The sequence below is a fragment of the Antrostomus carolinensis genome, unplaced genomic scaffold (assembly GCF_000700745.2).
Source record: "Antrostomus carolinensis isolate BGI_N321 unplaced genomic scaffold, ASM70074v2 scaffold15888, whole genome shotgun sequence".
NCBI classification, from domain to species: Eukaryota; Metazoa; Chordata; class Aves; order Caprimulgiformes; family Caprimulgidae; genus Antrostomus; species Antrostomus carolinensis.
Window position 1 is genome coordinate 1 of NW_010331034.1, and position 19,616 is coordinate 19,616.

Consider the following 19,616-nt stretch of genomic DNA (forward strand, 5'->3'; position numbering starts at 1 on the left):
CTTGGCCTTTTCTCCCTCTGTTTAACTCTCAGCACTCTGATTGACCACAGATCAACCTCACCCAAGTCGTCTCGCTCTTCCCAGGCCATAACCGGCTTGATTAACCCCAAATAAACCAATTAACATCCCCATCAATTAGCTGACAGACCAGCCCAAACACCCACCCCATGGAAGCCCCTGGAGCTTTCTGCCATCCCATGGTCTCGGGATGGGAGTTTGGTGGGACTTTGCTTCCAGCATGGGCAACAACCAGAACCATCGCTAATTATTGGTACAAAGCTTTTGTTTCGTGTTACAACAACTGATTTGCTTATGAGCGAAGAGGAATGCTTTAGAACGAGAAGGAAACAGCCTCAAGATGCCCCAGAGGAGGTTCAGATTGGATCTGAGGAGACACTCCTTCACCCCAAGGTTGTCAGGCATTGGAACAGGCTGCCCAGGGAGGTGGTGGAGTCACCTTCCCTGGTGGGATTGAACAGACGGGCAGACGAGGTGCTCAGGGACATGGGTTAGAGGTGGGATTGGCAGTGTTGGGTTCATGGTTGGACTCGATGATCTCAAAAGTCTTTTCCAACCACTACGATTCTGTGTGATTCTGTGAGAAGGAATTTCTAATGTTGCTCTATAGAGGAAATTTAACTCATTTTTCCCGTGAAAGCAGAGTTCAGAGCCACGTTTCTCATAAATAAGAACCACACTAGAAGTTACCGCTTGCTTTATCAATTATTGAGCCGTGGCTTCCAGCACAAGGAAGATGTGGAGCTGTTGGAGCGGGTCCAGAGGGGAGCCAGGAAGATGATGCGAGGGCTGGAGCACCTCTGTGCTGAAGAAAGGCTGAGGGAGCTGGGCTTGTTGAGCTTGGAGAAGAGAAGGCTCTGGGGAGACCTCACTGCAGCCTCCCAGTGTCTGAAGGGAGCTTAGAAACAGGAGGGAGAGAGACTTCTGACATGGGCAGAGAGTGACAGGACAAGGGGAAATGGGTTTAAACTGAGAGAGGAGAGATTTAGGTTGGATATGAGGAGGAAATCTTTCACCCAGAGGGTGGTGAGGCATTGGAACATGTTGCCCAGAGAAGCTGTGGATACCCCATCCCTGTAGGCATTCAAGGCCAGGTTGGATGGGGCCCTGGGCAACCTGATCTAGTGGTTTTGATGATGCAAAAACAATTACACAAAGAACAGGAGAAAAAACAAAAATTGCAAGAAAAGGTCAAAATGATGCTTATTCAGGCTCCCTGCCCTGCTGACCCTGTACACATTAGGAAACTAATAGTATCTCCTGAAGATTGTGATGGAGATATCTGGGGTGATCCTGATGAAAGTGAGCCAGATGATGACGATCCTTTGTTCCCCACAAATCCTCCTGAAGCCAGACCCATTGTTACAAGAAAAATAAGTGTGGGACCTCGGGGTGGTCATCTGTGACAAACTACATAAACCATCCCCTGGGATCCGTGGTGACTGAGAAGTTTTCATGAGTGATACAGCAGAAAACCAGGTGAAACGGAAACGGAATTCTTGTGGTGGGGACACCTAAGTGCCAGTGACCAAATAACGCTGAGTGAGGACAAAGCAAATGGCTATTGGAGTTCAGGAGTTTTCTTAAATTTAGGATCTGATCCAACAAACACACCCTATTCTATCACCAGCTGAGGAGCTTATGAGGCTGGAGGAAGATGAACCCTCCATAATCCTCGTTAAATCTCTACATGAGCTCTTGACAGCCCTCACCAAAGCCATGCACAGAGGAGGACCACATCATATCCCACTATCTGCTACAGTAGATTTCACAATGTTAAAGCCACTGAAGGAGAGGAGCCTGGGCAGTTCTTAAACCCCATTTAGTTGCAAAATGAGACAAGACAGACACAGAACACCATGAGGGACCAGGTGATAAAGCTCAGAGTGCCCTACCTGGGCAGAGTTAACCCACAGCATCGTTAACTACAGCCCTGACCAGCTGAAAAACACAACCTGAAGCCCTGAGGAGGAGATCACAAAATAAGACACAGGGAAGAGAAACTAGATCAAAGGGAAACAAATCTAAAAACTCACAAACAGAATCTGGAGAAGGGAGGAATGAATTATTGAGGAATGCTTTAGCCTTCAGCATGGCCAGAGCCAGGATTCAAGGTCAGCCCCTGGCATTATCTGGAGTCTGACTGAAGCATTCTGGAGAGAGATAATGTATTTCAACTCTCCCAGTGCCAGCTCCCAGAAAGGGAGATAACCCCTTCCTCGTCCTTAAGGAGGAATCGCAGGACGTGAAGCCAGGAACCAAATCATGTCCAGGAGGCAACTGTGCCTGGCCAGAAAGTGGGGGGTTATCAGTGGGTAAGTGATGATGGCCCACACATTCCAATTCCAGTTGGTCCTCGAAGACAATAGGTGACATTTTGAACAGATCCAGGAGCACAAATTTCACCGCTAACACAACAAGATGCCGAGAAGCTGGGCACGAGAGTGGGACGGCGAAGGGTTAAGGTTACCAGTGTGAGGGAGCAAGTGCCAACCTGCCAAGGTCAATTTATGGCTCCCAGGTGAGAAACGCATGTCAGCTGCTCACTCTGCACTTTAAGATTATCATGAAAACATTTTAGGCTTCAGTGTTTTGAACGGCCAGACCTGGCACCTGCGGGACAGCAGCACGTGGTCCTTGGGCCCAGACACGGACTCCAGCCCCAGCAGAAGCTGTGAGGCTGCAGCGAGGGTCCTTCCTGCAGCCCCTGCGCCCCCCGATCCCCAAATCACTGTCGTGCCACAACATCCGATTGCTGCTGCAGCACAAAATGGAATATCTGAAATCAGAGCCCATTTGAAGAAATAACAGATTATCTGCAGAACCTACTCCCCATACCACAGAATCACAGCATGGTGGGGTTGGAAGGGACCTCAGGAGATCATCCAGTCCAACCCCCCTGCCAAAGCAGGTTCCCTACCCCAGGTTGCACAGGAAAGTGTCCAGGTGGGTTTGAACATCTCCAGAGATGGAGACTCCACACCCTCTCTGGGCAGCCTGTCCCAGGGCTCCGGCACCCTCACAGGAAAGAAGTTTTTCCTCAAGTTTGTCTGGAACTTCTGGTGTTCCAGTTTGTGCCCATTGCCCCTTGTCCTGTCACTGGGCACCACTGAGAAGAGCCCGGCCCCATCCATTTGGCCCCCACGTTTCAGATATTTATAGACATGGATCAGATCCCCTCTCAGGCTGCTCTTCTCCAGGCTGAACAGTCCCAGCTCTCTCGGGCTCTCCTCACACGGGAGATGCTCCAGGCCCCTCAGCACCTTTGTGACATAACTCACCAGTCTGGCCAGTTTGGAAACCAGACAGGAGGTGGTGCTGAGCAATTGATTCCTGGCACCTGGATGCTGATACAGCCCCTCTAACAGCCGCTGGACCGAGCATCACAAACTGCACAGCTACTGCACACCCATGGATGGCAGTGCTCGGTGTAAAGATGTTCCTTCTGGTTCCCCTTGCAGGAGGAGGAGAAGTTGTTTCTCCTCACTTTGGAGGAGTACACCACAGCTCTGACAGGCTGCCACAGGGGTACAAACATTCCCCCAAATTGCTCACGCTGCACTTGCTGAACTTCCAGACAATCCCACTCCCTCAAGATGTGAAACTGTGCCAACACAGAGATGATATTCTGATCAAGGAGCTTCCCCTGAGAAGGTACATCAAGAACTAAATAAAGGAGAAATTGAGATTTTACCTAGAAAATGCCAGGGACCATGTAAAAAAGTGACATTTTTAGGTACTGGGTGGGTAGTGGGCAGTACAGTGATCCCTCCAGATACCTCAAGAAAAACTGAAGAGCTGCCTATGCCCCAGTCAAGGAAGGAGTTGCAACAACTAATGGGAACTTTAGGATACTGGAGGAAGCACGTACCTGGATTTTCTATCATCTCCTGTCCATTATACTTATTCTTACAGAAATGCAAACCCTGGGAGTGGAAATTAGAACATTAAGAGCTGGTCAAAACTCTTAAGTGAAGAATGAAAAACATACCAGTCCCTGGGACCAGTACACCCCAATGACCCTATTACAGCTGAACGGAGTTTTGCTGAACACGCTGCTCACCGTGACCTGTTCCAAACTGGTCCTGATGGGGCAAAAAGACCTTTATTGTTTAGCTCAGCCACGTTTAAAGAAACTGAACAATACTCTGAATGGGAAAAGGGACTTTTCTCTTTAGTCCAAATAGTTAAACAAGTTGAAAAAATATATCAGGACAACCTGTGCAAACCAGAGGACTATTTAATTTACTAGAAGCGATCCTAAAGGGCACTGCTCCCTTAGGAGGAGTTGCACAAAACCCCAGGATCAGAAAATGGGATGCCTACCTAACAGGAGCTGCAGGAAACATGCAGTGAACTGAAGGACACACAAAGGTTTCCAGACTGCAGATGCCCATAAACATAAACCCTTCAGAACCACCTTTAAAACCTTCACCCATTCTGGATGCACCACCCCTCACCGAGGGCCCACCACAGAAAACATTTGGTTCACAGATACTTCAGCAAAAAGGGGAAATGGCAATGGAAGGGCATCAGATATTACCACCAGCAAACAAGAAATAGGAGAAGGTGAGAGCAGTGCACAAGTAGGAGAAACAAGAGCAGTTGTTTTGGCAGCACAGAACGGAGCCAAACCCATCAATGTCGATTCCTGTGCTGTGAGCTGGTGCCACACAGTGGTTGTGTCAATGGGAAACCTTCAGCTGGGAAGCAAAATACACCCCCGGAAACAGAGACTGGCAACTATTAGCAGATAAAACACCCCTCAAGGTGGGATGGGTAAAAGCTCATGTGAAGGACAACCAACCAGCCACAAAAACTTGGTGAGAACTACCTGTGAAGGGTTAAGTGTGAAGTGAGACCTGACACAGCCACTATTTAATCTCTGGTGGCTGATCACAGCTGCTGCATCAGACAAGTGGTGCACAGGAGCTGTTACCTGGTGTGGAAGTGAAGCAATCGTGTTTTAAGACGTACCAAAATGTGCATTTTAATGCTTATTATTATTAATTGAATATCTAGCTGAAGAAAAAATAAACACTTTTCAGCAGTGGACTTGACTTTTGCCAAATTTATATAAAAGTCTAGTCTGTTTTTATTTAGACTTATTTCCTAGAAGACTTACACAAACCCCTGTCACTGTTCACAAGGGTATTTAATTTTTCCTAGGAAATCACATTAGCCCTAAATTTAACCTGATCAACACTTCCTGCTTGCCCGTTACAAATTTCACTGATCTTTGATAAAGCTGCACAGAAATCACAGAATCCCAGACTGGTTTGGGTTGGGAGGGACCTCAAAGCTCATCCAGTCCCAACCCCCCTGCCAGCAGCAGGGACACCTTCCACTAGACCAGGTTGCTCAAAGCCTCATCCAACCTGGCCTTGAACACTTCCAGGGAGGAGCAGCCACAGCTTCTCTGGGCAACCTGGGACACTGTCTGACCACCCTCACAGTGAAGAACTTCTTCCTCACATCTCATCTAAACCTCCCCTCTTTCAGTTTAGAGCCATTTCCCCTTGTTTTGTCATTAACTGCCCTTATGAAAAGTCCTTCCCCAGCTTTCTTGTTATTTCTACAGGCAGCAATTATCCAACCCCAACGGCTAAACTGAGGGCAAAGGAAATATTTTCTAGTGAGAAATTAAAATTTACTGCTAGGCTACTGGAGATAACCCACAGCCCCACAGCTTCTTAGTGCCTGAGCTTGATCTAGCTTTGTGTCTTTTCAGAGGTGGACCATGTCTGGTTCCAATTTATTTGCTGATCTATCAACTAAAAAGGGATCTTCTGTGTTATTTATAACAGGCGTGCAAAGAACCATAGTCACTGTATCTGAAAATGTAGAAATCAAAATAATTTAACACACGGCTCCTGCTAAAGTCTCTGAAAAGATGATAAGGAACAGAGACAGAAGAAAAAACCGCCAAGTTTTGTAAAAGCCCATTTTGAAATGTGTTGCTGTTTAAATCCAGTATTTTCAGTACTTAAAGGACGGAAACAATCTGAAGCTTTGTGACACAGAATCACAGAATGTTGGGGATTGGAAGGGACCTCGAAAGAGCATCCAGTCCAACCCCCCTGCCAGAGCAGGAACCTCAATGAGATCACACAGGAAGGTGTCCAGGCAGGTCTTGAATGTCTCCAGAGAAGGAGCCTCCACACCCTCCCTGGGCAGCCTGTCCCAGGGCTCTGTCACCCTCACTGTAAAGAAGTTTCTTCTCAAGTTGAAGCAGAACCTCCTGTGTTCCAGCTCACACCCACTGCCCCTTGTCCTACCATTGGGCATCACTGAGAAGAGCCTGGCTCCATCCTCCTGACATTCGCCCTTTACATATTTATAAACATTAATGAGGTCACCCCTCAGTCTCCTCTTCTCCAAGCTAAAGAGCCCCAGCTCCCTCAGCCTTTCCTCAGCAGGGAGATGCTCCACTCCCTCCATCACCTTGGTGGCTCTGTGCTGGACTCTCTCCAGCAGACACGTGTGGCCAGGGAAGGGCACACACCGCAGTGACAGAGAACACCAAAAATCACCTGGTAGTCGAGGTTCTACAGCAAGATTTGCTCGTGTTTCCCAGAGAAAGCACTCACGGCACAGTTGACTCACAGGTTTTATTTACACTTGTCTACAGATTCGTTTTGCCTTACATTATCTCAGCCAAATGAAACCATAATTTCCCTTTTGCCTGTTGCCTATCGGTTGCTAAATTTAAAAACTTTAATCTGTTAAGTACAGCCAACAAGTTTAATACAAAGCACAAGGAAAAAAACCCAAAGGCTAACAACAGAGCATCTATTAGAGCTGATTTTACACTGTAGTAGTTGGACTGTGAAGTCATCAGAGGCACAGTTACAAGACTAACCTGCTCTTGTGCAATCTACACACACTTAGCATGGAAATCAGGTATAAAAGAAAGCGTTAAAGAAGAAACTGCAGAGCTTTTTTTCTTTCTGCAAAAAGATTATCAAAATATCTCTACACCAAAAACATTTCTGCTTCTATACCAGTCCAAAAGAAGTGTCTTAAAAAAAGAAAAAGAAAAAAGGAAAGAAAAAAAAGGAAAAAGAAAGCAGAATGTAGTTGAAATTTCAATTTTGCTCCGTTTGTTTTTGTGCAGTTCATTTAAAAAAGCAACGGTCAAATATGGGTCTGGAAGTTTCACTACTGAAATCAATACAGATATATTGCTGTTTGCTTGCTTAAAAAAAAGAAGATTTTTCCTTAACATACTTACCTTTTGATGGCATTGAAGAGACTTTAACCTTTCATAACCAAACGGAGCTCAAGAGAGACCAAGTTTTAATGTGATATTGCTAGTAAAATAGATTTGATAAAGCATTTTAAGCCATAAATTATGTTTAAGGGAAAAAAAGAGTGATTGATGAAGAACACATTTAAGATGTCAGAACTTTCTACATAGTTTATTCACTTTATAATATAAATAAAATTCAGATACCTTGAAAATTTTAGTCATCCCCAAATGAATTTTACAGACGGCCTGCAGAAGCTTCACTTGATTCCCAGAAGCTAGTTCCACATTCCTCCATCTCAAGAGTAGTTCCTAAACGATCCTTTGACAAGAAAGGATGGCAGAGTCCAGGGTCCACGCTTGTGACAACGCCGGCACCCGCCGCAGAAAGGGCACTTTGCTGGCTGCAGCAATTAACTTCCCCAGGGCCAGGTGCCAGCAGCTTTGAGACTCGAGCAACAGAGAGGACAGTGCCCGACGTCTCCAACATCCTGGCTGTGAGGGCAGGAAGTCTACTTCACTCCCTACAGAATCCTACAAGGGTCTGGGTGTTTAACAGCTATCCTGCACCGAGTGCAGCTGAAGAGGACACCCATCTATGCTCTGAAAATAAAAAAGAATGAGCTCTAAGTGCTCCCGACTGCACCCGGGGTAACGCTACAGCCACGCTCCTCCCTGTGGTCCCACACCAGCTCCTTCAAACAGGCTCCGAGCTGGATGCAGAAAGCTCATGGGTTCTCCTCATGTTCCTCAGATACTATTTTCTAATTGTCACATACGAGGAGCAGAGCTGTATTAAGACACATCCAGCCTGTGCCTGCTCGTGTGTGTAAGAGGGTCGGGAATTGAGTAACTGAGTCTTTAAAAAAAACAATAAAAACCCCACTTACTCAAATCATAAAAGGTCACACACCTCCTCTGGGGAGTTTATGGCTTAAAATGCTACCTCACTTTTTGTTTCATGAACGAACAAAGCTGCAGTTTTCCAGAAAGCAAGGACAGACATGCACCTCTACTAGCAGATTTAGCACTTCTGACCGAGTAAGACACCAACTTCTTAAAAATGTCTCATGCACTCACTGGAATTATTTTTCTTTTTCTCTTTTTTTTTTTTTTTTTTTTAAATGTGAGCTTTAATACATTATTTCTTTTTAGAACTTGTACGGGAACCAGAATGGGAAGATCCGGATGATGATCTGCGGCGTCTGTAAGATACAAATGGAGAAAGCATGCAAAGAAATAAGTTGAAGTTAATTTTAGCATCCACTTTTGAGCAGTCTGTATCCTACAATAGCTGGAAGACAAGTATATCTGATAGGGGCCTTATAAGAATAAAGAAGTGACTTTAACAACTTTAAGCTCATGAATGTGAATGTAATACTAAAAAAAAAAATAATCTAAGTTTAATACTGGAAGTAGAACACAATTTTTAAATGCAGTATTTACTTAGGAGAATAAATCAGTAATGTACATGTCAACACTTTCACACACTGAAAGAACAGTGACCCAGGTTTTTCTATGGAACATGCTCCTAGCAGGAGGAAGCTTCACTGCAGGGGGGGAAGCCACTACAGAGGTTTTAATAGGAAGTAAGAGTAGGGGAAGTGAAAAAACTACTTCTAATATCAGAATAACTGATCAGAAAAACTTTCCCAGTGAATCTCAGTTCTTCAGGAAAAAAAATAATAATAAAATAAAAATTCACACATTTAAATACACCCATTCTTATTCTACATAAACCCAAACCTTTCGGGTGACCGTGATCTCGATCGTCTTTTTTTGCGATCACCAGATGAAGAAGATCTAGAACGACTTCGCTTCTTGCTCCTCTCGGGGGAAGATGATGAACGAGAGCTTGAGTAAGATCTTTTTCTTGGGGTGGAAGACCCCCTGTAGGACCTGGAGCTGGATCTTTATTGATTAAGAAATAAATCAGATTTAATTCTGGTATAACATAGAAAGAACAAAGAAAGAACACAGAGAGACAGTTTTCATGAACACCCACTACTCTATTTACACCAGGGTTCTATCAAATAAATTTATGGATGCTTTCATACTTACTCCTCAGTTATCTGCCAATAAAGACTCCTACTGCCGTGGCAGTTTTCTTAATGAATTTTGCTAAACAGTGTTTCTTGACACACAAACCACCAACGGTTTGGAAACCTCTTTCCAGCATCCACCAGAATGACGCACTGGGACAAAGAAGGGATGGGAGACTGGGACAGGGAGCAGCCCATCCTACTCCTCCTGAGCAGGAGGAGATCTCCTGAGCAGATCTCTCTTCCTCACTAGTTAAATTCACAGAGCAAAGTGGCTTGAAAGCCACAGGTGTAATGCTGATTTAACAGTGTTTCACTTCATATTAATAGACATTTCACCCTGGAAATTACATTGTAAAGTGAAGTTTATCTTACTGGAATACTAAAAACCCTCAGAAAGTATATTTGCAAATCTCAAAATAAATTTGGGTAAGACCTTCCACAACCAAAATATATATTTTTAAAAAAAACCCATCTTAGAATACAGTCATTTTGGCATTTAAAAAAATGAACCAGCTTCACTTACAAGCACTCTGTAGTCACCTTGGTTATCAAAAAAACCCCCAAAACAAAAACCCCAACCAAAAACACACCAAAAAGCCCAAACCAAAAAAATATTTGTACCCTTGTGGAAAAAGTAGAGCTAGAAAATCCTAAACTGTCAATTTCAAAATTACATGAAAACACCTAACAAGATTTTTTTTTCCCCAGTAAGATGGATAAAACATTAAAAAAAAATAATCTAACAACAGTGTATGTTATGGGTAAAATATTTTCAGGGTTCTCATTGTAATTAACAAAGCAGTTCTGTGTCACACAAGCTAATAAATACCCTGAGGACACACCAGCGAATGACCCAGCTCAGCTGACGAGTCACTGCAGCATCTCCTGGGGCCACAGGCACCTTTTTTCCCCCCTAAAAGCAGGGATTCCATCCCCTGCTGACCCTCACCTGACAATCCACAGCATGTTCCTGCCACCAAAGGGCGGTGGCACCGTTTGTGACTGCTCTTCCCAACCCAAAACTCCTTAATTTATAGTTTTAAGATTCTCTCTGCGTGCATGAGATGGGACAGATCTTCATTCCATCAGGATGTCTGTGCCAGGACACCTCAAGAAACTCACACAGTTTACTGTTACTCTTCCCCACACAGTTCAGTAACTGCTACACAGAAAATGGCCGTTAGCTCCAACTCCTCTCAGCTCCTCCTGGGATTGACTAGCAAAATTTTTATCCATCCCCCCCACGTTTATAGAGATAATGGCAGCACTACCTAGTTAAATTAGATACGTTAAATAAGTTATCGCTAAACGCAAAGCCAGAAGGATGGAGTATTTCCTAATGTTCTTCCACATCAAGTAGCCAAAGTGGAAACAGTAAAAGCCAGCAAAAATGACTGCAGCCAGTAAAACATGCACTCAAATTCTTCTTCCTTCACACTGAAGATCTGTGGCGTCCACTCGTCTAGCTTAGCTCAGACTTACACTCTTCAACCAAAACCTCGTATTCTCAAGAAATACATCTGGAGTGGTAACAACCTCGTGCAGAGACCCCAGAATTCTGACTTCCAAGATAAAAATGAGTTAATGTTTGGTTTTTTCACCGGCACAAAGTTACGATGAAATCAACAAGCGGGTGGTTCTTCTGCCCTTTTTTCTCTCTGCAAGGAGAGAGTGCTACCTCATTCACCTTGATTTCGACCCACGAGATCTAGAGTGTTCTCTGGAACTGGAACGAGATCTTGATCTGGAACTGGAAGAACTTCTTGAATGGGACCTGAAACGACACAGAAGATTATTTTTTCTCCAGTGCCTGACTTGTATTTAGCAGAATAACTGCTACTGTCAGCAGCAGAGACAATGATGCGTCAACACAATGTGGCCTGGAGCCACTAAAGAACAGACAATTTCCTCCTACTCCCCCCAGTATCACCAGGGTACATTTTAGAACAGAAACTTTAGTAAAATGGCGCATTTTGTAAAGTTAGCTTTTTAAGTTTCCTAAAACAAAGCACAAAAATTAAACAGGTTTGCAGTTATTTGTCAACAAACAACCGCATAGCTATTAACTAGTTCATTAAATCAGTGCCTTAACTTTTAGTTTGTGCCTTAACTTGAAAACCATCAGGCTCTTTGAAAAGTGGAGTGGGTAAGAGTGTCAGGACCAGCTACCCCAAATCTTCCCCAGGTCAGCTCTCACAAGCATTTTATAAACAGTTCCAAGTTTTCATCAAGATTTTCCCCCTGCATTAAAAATTGAGTAGCAGTTCATTCTTGGCTAAAATATGGACAGTTTCTAGCATAGCTCACTAGTCAAAATTATTCTCCCATTTTTCATGTTGATGGATTTTCTTTAAAGCACAAACCACAAGAGATACATAAATAGGGTATTGGACTCGCAGGAACCATTGTCAAAAGAAGGCATTGCAATCAAATTCTCATTATCTCTTCAGGAAGAAGATGTTATACATGCTGGTGACCTCCCAGGTCACACTGGTACCATGTCTTTTTCATTTGACTGTGCAGAACAAAAGCAATATGAACACAGACTAACTAGAAAATATATCTGAATCTTTTTAAAAACCACAAAACATCCACAAATGGCAACTGATCTCTGCAATAAATCCTCTGCAGCTAGAAGCAAAAAGTTCAACAGGAAGTTGAAAGCTGCCCAGGAACTGCAGTTACCACAAAGTACTTCTTACTGCACTGTTAACATTTGTCAATTAATGTCAAAAATGTCACGGCCAAATGAAGTTCTTCTGTCTTCTTTGATCTCCCCACCCCTAAACCTGAGAGCTTCACTCAAACACAGCCCATCCTGGCTGCACTCTATCGGCTGGCAGGACAATACAGCCACCTCCTCCAAGATCTTGCTCCAGTTACAAAGATCACTGACAGCTGGGCAGTGTCGCCACTAATATTCACTCAGGTTCCTCCTTGGAACCAGGCAGCAAAGACCCGTCTCCAGACAGCACTAGGAGGGGTGGGGAGGCTGCCAATAGCTATAGAACCATGGAGTGTTGTGAGCTGGGAGGGACTCACCAGGATGATGGAGTCCAACTCCTGTCCCTGCACAGGACAATCCCAACATTCACACCATGTCCCTGAGGGCACATGTTGGCCAAATGCTGCTGGAATCTTGTCAGGCTTGGTGCCATCAGCACCTCCCTGGGGAGCCTGTTCCAGTGCTCCACCACCCTCTGGGTGCCTCAAGAACCTTTTCCTCATGGCCAACCTCACCCTCCCCTGCCACATCTTCCTGCCATGTCCTCTGCTCCTCTGGTATGGCAAAGGACATAATTTTTCATAGAAGAGGCAGCATGAAAAAAAGCCTGATGGCAACAGGGAGAAAGCCAAACCAGAGACAGTGGCTTAGTATGAGGGTCTGAAGAATCTGGGCAGTGATCACAGCAGTGAGAGCAGAGAGGTGCAGTTACACAGCTGGAAGATCAGAAGAAACTTGAACTTTACATAGATGAACTTAACCTATGATGTATAACCCTATGGGCTAGTACCAATTTGAGGTGTTAAACCTGTCAGCATCATCCTTGCATTAGTGTTAAGGCAGCTAAAAAGCTTCAACATCAATTTTATACCACGATTATAAAACATTTATTGAATTGTTCACATATTGCTGAATTTAAATAATAATGTGAGAACTTAAATCTTCAACCAAACTTCAACTTCTATCCCCTAGACTATTTTTGGGTGGCCCCAAGATCAATCAATATAAACCTTTAGTGTTATTCTGCCAACACTTCCACTGTACTTAAAGCTCTGTCACTTGCCATCCAACTAAGTTCAAGTTTCTTGTTTTAGGATATTCCAGGATATTTTCCATTCTGTCCTTTCACCAAATCTCTCTGGATTGCACCATCACTGCCCTCTTCTGCCACTTCCTCCCTCTTTGACAATACCCCCCTTCTGCTTCTCTGTTCAACAACGCTACCCAACACTGCTAAAAAAAATGTTCAGCCATCAAATCATATCTGGCCAACAAGCCTAAAAAGAAAATGGGAAATTAGTTATATTTTTAAATTTACTTGAAGGATTCAATTGAAAAATCAACTTAAACGTACTAAAACAAGCAACAAGACACGTGAAACCTTCCTGCTGTGGATCCACAGAAGGATCTGTCAGAACAGAACATTCTCTACCTGCGTCAATTCTGTACAGAAAATCGTTAACATGATTAAACTAAAACTGTAAGGCAATCAAGGAAAGAAAAAAAAAAGGTAAATAAAGAAGTTAGATACTGACATTTTGCCTGGCGTTACCCTTGACCTGTACCCGTTTACCTGGACCTAGACCTTGAGCTTGAATGAGAGGATGAGCGCGATGAAGACCGTGAGTGGGAAGATCGAGACTTAGAGCGACTGCGCCTATTGGATTTCTTTTTCTTATTAGTGTCTTCCTCTTCGCTGGCATCAAGATTGTATTTTGAAAGGTCAGCATCGTCTTCATCCTCATCCTGAAAAATTGGAGACAGCCAAAAAAATACTGTGGGAATATTCTGTTTTCTTCAGTTAGTGGTTTTTCACTTACTCTATCCCAAAATTTTAAGAGTAAAGAGTGCTTTGGATCACAAATTTTCAGGCAAACTATTAAAAAGCCTGCAAAAGCCACAGCTGAACTCCCATTTTCTGTTATTTAATGAAAATACAGACATTTATTTTTACCAGTTACTTTAAATGAGTGCCTGGAAGAATTTTCAGACTCTAAATCTGTAACCACAGCGTAATTCTGCAGAAACATGGTTCACATGCAGAATGTGCCCAGTGCTAGGTTAAAAATAAGCACACACACGTGTCTCTGCAGGATTGTTGCCCAAAGACATGGACAATCCAATATGTGATGATCAGGTATTTCAGGAAAGATGAGGAAAAAAAAATATCTCTGAATATTTTATAAAAAATAAATAAATAAAAGAATAATTCTGATGTGGTTTTAAAAGGCTAAGAATAAAATTCAAGAGCATTCCCTTTACATGGTAACCACACATAAAGGTTGCAAATAAAGAGCTCAAAATTTTGGATTCTGATTTCAGGTAAGTTTTTAATTTTTTTTAAGGTTTTTAAGAAATCAGACATCTTTGAATGCAGGTATTTAGAACAAAACAGAGCTTGTGCATGTACCTGACAGAAACTGTAGGCACCACCATGGGGATGGCTGCTCCTCCACACTGCCCTAAAGGCAGCTGAAAACACAGACCAAACCTCACCTGCTGACACTGAACAACACGGTGGTAATAATCAAAACCCAACAAACCACACAGAACACACTACCTCATCCAATTTATATTTGGAGAGATCTTCATCCTCATCCTCCTCATCTTCCCCTTCAGACTCTTTATCTTCCACTTCCTTCAGGATGGATGCGGGACCGACCGGCTTCCCTCTGTACTTTTTCTTTTTGCGGCCAAACTAAGAAATTTTATTCCATGAGAACACAAATTAATCAAAAGTAGTTTCCAACTGTATTTTCTGAGAAAACTTCTATGAGATTATAAATATCCATCAATTTCAAATAAGGTATCCCTCACAAGGAAGGAGAACATCAATTAGCACAAAGAAGCATTCTAAAGAGAAGTTTGTCTTTGGGAATATTCTGACTGTTTTCTTCAGTTAATGTTTTTTACTTATTCTATCCCAAAATTTTAAGAGTTACAATCAGTGTCCACAGACAAAAACCAAATCTGAATTTAACAAGAGAGCACTTTATATTTGTGTCTACAGGAGATCTTTATACAACAACACTGAACATCCAGCTGAGAACAATCTGCATTACCTTGAAGCCAGCTCCCTAAGACGTTTAACAAACTCATCCGGTATCAGTTTCATTTTAACTCATTCTTGGATTTTAACCCCAAAAGACAAAACACACGTTCACTTCCAGTTCAAAACTTCTGCCCTTGAGCATCTGACCAAGAGATGCATCAGGATTTATTTCTGAGGGGTGCTTTGCCCCGTGAGGAAGCCAAATGCAAAGAGAAATCACCCATCACACGTGGCCGCAGAGGAACACGGGCGCCTCACCTCGTCGTACTCCCCGTCCGACTCCTCGCGTTCGATGTACTCAACGTTCTCCCGCTCGTTAAATCCTCCCCCGTACCCTTTAAAGAGGAGTAAAACAAGACAATCTCCTGAGCTGCATCAAGTTCAGGTGCCTTAAACACACAGTTTAGAATAAACTCTGGAAGCCTGCAGTAGATTTATAAATATAAGCATTAAGAGTGCAATATGATCTCAAGAAAAACATGAATTGTTCCCACACACGATTATTAAATACAAATCCTCAGAAACCTAATTGAGAAAATTGATTAAAACACAGAAGCAATATCATTTAAATGACTAAAACAAAAATAATTAAAAAAAATTCAGAATGATAGCTGTGCTGAGCACTGGACTGGCCAGAAGAGCTCGGGCAGGGTGCAGTGCCTGACAGTTGCCTCGGTGTGGATAAACACAAGAAGATCTCAGAGGGGCAGGTCCAAAGGCTACTGCCCTTGAAGAGCAAAACCCCAGCTCTGAGAGCAGCCAACTGGGGAAAGCAGGTAATGCCACAGGAGGGGAGGACAGTGACACAGGAGGCGAGGGCAACACTGGCTAACGGTGGGTCTGTTCAACCAAGGCCCAAGGGACAGGACAAGAGGAAATGGGCTCCAGTTGTGGCCAGGGCAGTTGAGATGGGATGTGAGGAAGAATTTCTTTGCTGAAAGGGTTCTGAGGCATTGGAAGGGGTTGCCCAGGGCAGTGGTGGAGTCCCCATCCCTGGAGGGATTGAAGAGTCGTGTAGACACAGTGCTGAGGGACATGGGTTAGTCATAGGGGACTGGTCAGTGTTGGGTTCATGGTTGGACTCCATGAGCTTCAAGGGCTTTTCCAATCCAGGCAGTTCTGGGATTCTCTGATCTATCCTCAGGGAACAACAGGAATAAAAACATCCTGTAGTTGCACCGAGTTGTACAACTGCCAAGATTTGCCTTAAGAATCTTTCTATTGCTTTTTATTTCTGCTGACTTTGTAACTGACTGTGAGTGTCTGCAACATGGTCGGTGTCCTGTTCATGACTGCAGTGCTGCCCTGAAGGACACCAGAACTTGAAACATTTGGTATTAAAAATATGAAATTATATGAAATACAAATAAATATTATTATTACACTATTAGATATTTTAAAATGCTCTTTTTCCCTTTGAATAATAAGCTCTATGTTCTTCTCCCCACTTCTTTTTTTACATGCCTGAGTGTTACACTCCAGGCAGTAAATTCTCTGCCTGATCCCATCTGCAGCGGTAACAGCATCGTCAGGACCGTGCTGTAAGGACATCCTCTGCTCCAGTTACTGCTGAGCTCATGGCTAATGAAGGAGGAACTTTAGATGTGTGTCACAGTGTGACCAAACCTCAGAGCTCATTAAGAGATAACAGCCTCATGGATGCAGCCTTCAAACAGGGCTCCTGTGACTGCTGTCCTCTGTGGATGGACGCTGCGTACGCACCAGAGCTTTGGGAGTCTCATAAAACACTGCATTGCTCCTTCCAAATCAATGTCTTTGTATCAAAATCAAACACAGAGGCAGTTCAAGCCCAGTATTTACTGACTTCCCAAATTAAACCATCACCTACTTCATATGCTACTAAAAGCAATCAAGTCCCAGAACCTTTGGGTTTATTTACACACGGAAGATCACTCGACTTTGCTAGTTCTGCTGTGAAAACAATCCCTTCAATTAAACCACACTGCAATTCATAAAAACAAGTTTTCCTAGAGTAATCCGAGTATTTTAAAACCAAACACATCCTACCTGTCCTTTCCTCCAATTTAGCATACTTTGGAGTATTACACATATTACACTCTGATCTTCTGGCCCAGTTCACGTTGCCGCATCTTCAGAGGCAAAAAGAAGAAAAACAGAAATAAGAACCATTTTGTTTCACATCAGGAACATCCCCTTTCCCTGCCCTCCCTTCAACCCTTTTCTTCTTCTTTTGGGGAGATCTTCTGGCGGCCTCCCAGTACCTGAAGGGGCTACAAGAAAGCTGGGGAAGGACTTTTCATAAGGGCAATTAATGACAAAACAAGGGGAAATGGGTTTAAACTGAAAGAGGGGAGGTTTAGATGAGATATTAGGAAGAAGTTCTTCACTGTGAGGGTGGTCAGACACTGGAACAGGTTGGCCAGAGAAGCTGTGGCTGCTCCTCCCTGGAAGTGTTGAAGGCCAGGCTGGATGAGGCTTTGAGCAACCTGGTCTAGTGGAAGGTGTCCCTGCTGCTGGCAGGGGGGTTGGGACTGGATGAGCTTTAAGGTCCCTCCCAACCCAAACCAGTCTGGGATTCTGTGATTCAAAAAGAGCGAGTGTTAAGGCAACACTTAAAAAAACCCCAAAACCCATAAAAATGTATTTGGCAAGTGTGAGCAGTGACCTGCAGTCACCAGCACAACACAGTTAACCCCGTGGCCACCAGGAACTGCAGGTATTTAATGAAACTGGTATTTCAGCAGCACGAGGACGATGTGCAGAGAACCACGATGGAGAAACCCCGAGGAGAGAACTGAAGTTATCAGGCAGGTAAGCAGACAAGTGAACTACACAGAGAGCGTTAAACTTCCTCGTTCCACCAGTGCCATTCACAGTCCAGAGGAGTTAAGGGAGAAGCTACCATGGGAATAAAACTTATCGAGTGTTATTGACTTATCAAAAGCCATCGTCACCTTCCGGTGCCGGTACAGCTGAACCCTTCCCCCACTGCACTTCCACCTGACAGTGTCCCAAAGGGCCACCCCTGCTTCCTCCACCTGTAACACCATCATCAGGCACTGCTGGGTCCCACAGAGGAGGGGGAGGCCCCTAGGGAACAGCCCAGCTGTGACACCCAGGGACACAGCAAGGGGATCCCCTCAGACACACCCGGGGGCTCCCAGGAAACCTGCCCGTGTCGTGCTGCACAACAGCACAAAGGGAAACACAACAGGCTGAACCAGCTCAGCTCTGACAGCAGAAAACTCAGAAAGTCCAGGTTTTGCTGGTCAGACATCTTATTTGATCAGACAAAATGGAAATCCTTAAAAACTGCTCCAGAAAATCCAAAAGCACCTTTCAAAAATCCAAGCACTTCATTAAAGTGGGCCTCTTCTAATTTAGATCTCAATATTCTCCACTGGTGGCCTGGAGAAACATCTGAGAATTTAACTGTGTGCTCAAATTTACTCATTAAATATTTAGTGGGTGTTAACAATAACATATCACAGAATCGTAGTGGTTGGAAAAGACCTTAGAGATCATCGAGTCCAACCACAAACCCAACACTGCCAATCCCACCTCTAACCCATGTCCCTGAGCACCTCGTCTGCCCGTCTGTTCAATCCCACCAGGGAAGGTGACTCCACCACCTCCCTGGGCAGCCTGTTCCAATGCCTGACAACCTTGGGGTGAAGGAGTGTCTCCTCAGATCCAATCTGAACCTCCCCTGGGGCAACTTGAGGTCCAACCACGTTGTTGTCCATACAAACTGCTACGAAGCCGTGACTTCCATCCACATGTTTCTTCCAAACTTGAGAAGTGTCTCAGCTTATCAAAGAAAAACCATCAACTTTTACCTTTCTAGTCTTGATTTTTTTAAATCTTTCTCCAGTCATGTTAATTAATTAACTGCTGTCCAGCAAACCAACATGAACAGCACCCTCCCAGCAGAACACTGCTAGTAGAACAGCTGCCAGTTTGGTCATTAGTGTCTCATCAGTACACGTGAATTTATCCTGACAAAATTAAGCACCACACTGTGGCTGGGTGATGGGGCTCTAAGGGAACCCCCTGCCTCTCTGCACAGGGCACACGTACGTTTTGCACTGCCAGTCGTTGGCGCTGAAGAGGCCACGGCTCTTTTCAGCCAGTGTCTTCCCTATTTCAGTCCCTCCAGCTTTCATCATTTTGGCTTCTGTCGTTTTTTCTGGAAAAATAAAATAAACAAACAAATAAATAAATAAATAATCCCCCCACAAAACACAAACAGTTCTCAAACATCTTGTTTTATGATGAATTAAAAGGATTTAATGCCATTTTGTTTTCAAAGGGCAGAAAGAGATGGGGAGAAAGCCAGGGAAGGTACTCGCCTCTTCCACATCTGTTGCAGCTGGTTCTCCTGGCGAAGTTAACGTTCCCACACCTGAAAAGAACAACAACAAGAGAGCGAAGAGGCTCGTTAGCGCCGGGAGACGCCGAGACAAGCGGCTGAAAGGGAAAATGGCGTTTTATTTCTATGGAAATTCGTTCCAAACTAAAGCACGAAGTTTCTGCGGCCGCGCC

At 44.0% G+C, this 19,616-nt stretch overlaps 1 protein-coding gene across 1 annotated transcript; it reads right to left on the reverse strand.

The window, feature by feature from the left end:
• Positions 1 to 8,175: 8,175 nt before the first annotated feature.
• ZRANB2 (zinc finger RANBP2-type containing 2) lies at positions 8,176 to 19,476 on the reverse strand (the record flags this gene model as incomplete). The annotated part of the gene is made up of 9 exons (XM_010173097.1): positions 8,176 to 8,472; positions 9,014 to 9,178; positions 11,000 to 11,086; positions 13,611 to 13,783; positions 14,598 to 14,735; positions 15,348 to 15,424; positions 17,118 to 17,200; positions 19,152 to 19,260; positions 19,424 to 19,476. Coding segments are annotated over 9 exons (949 nt in total), but the record flags the coding sequence as incomplete, so codon positions are not given.
• Positions 19,477 to 19,616: the final 140 nt, after the last annotated feature.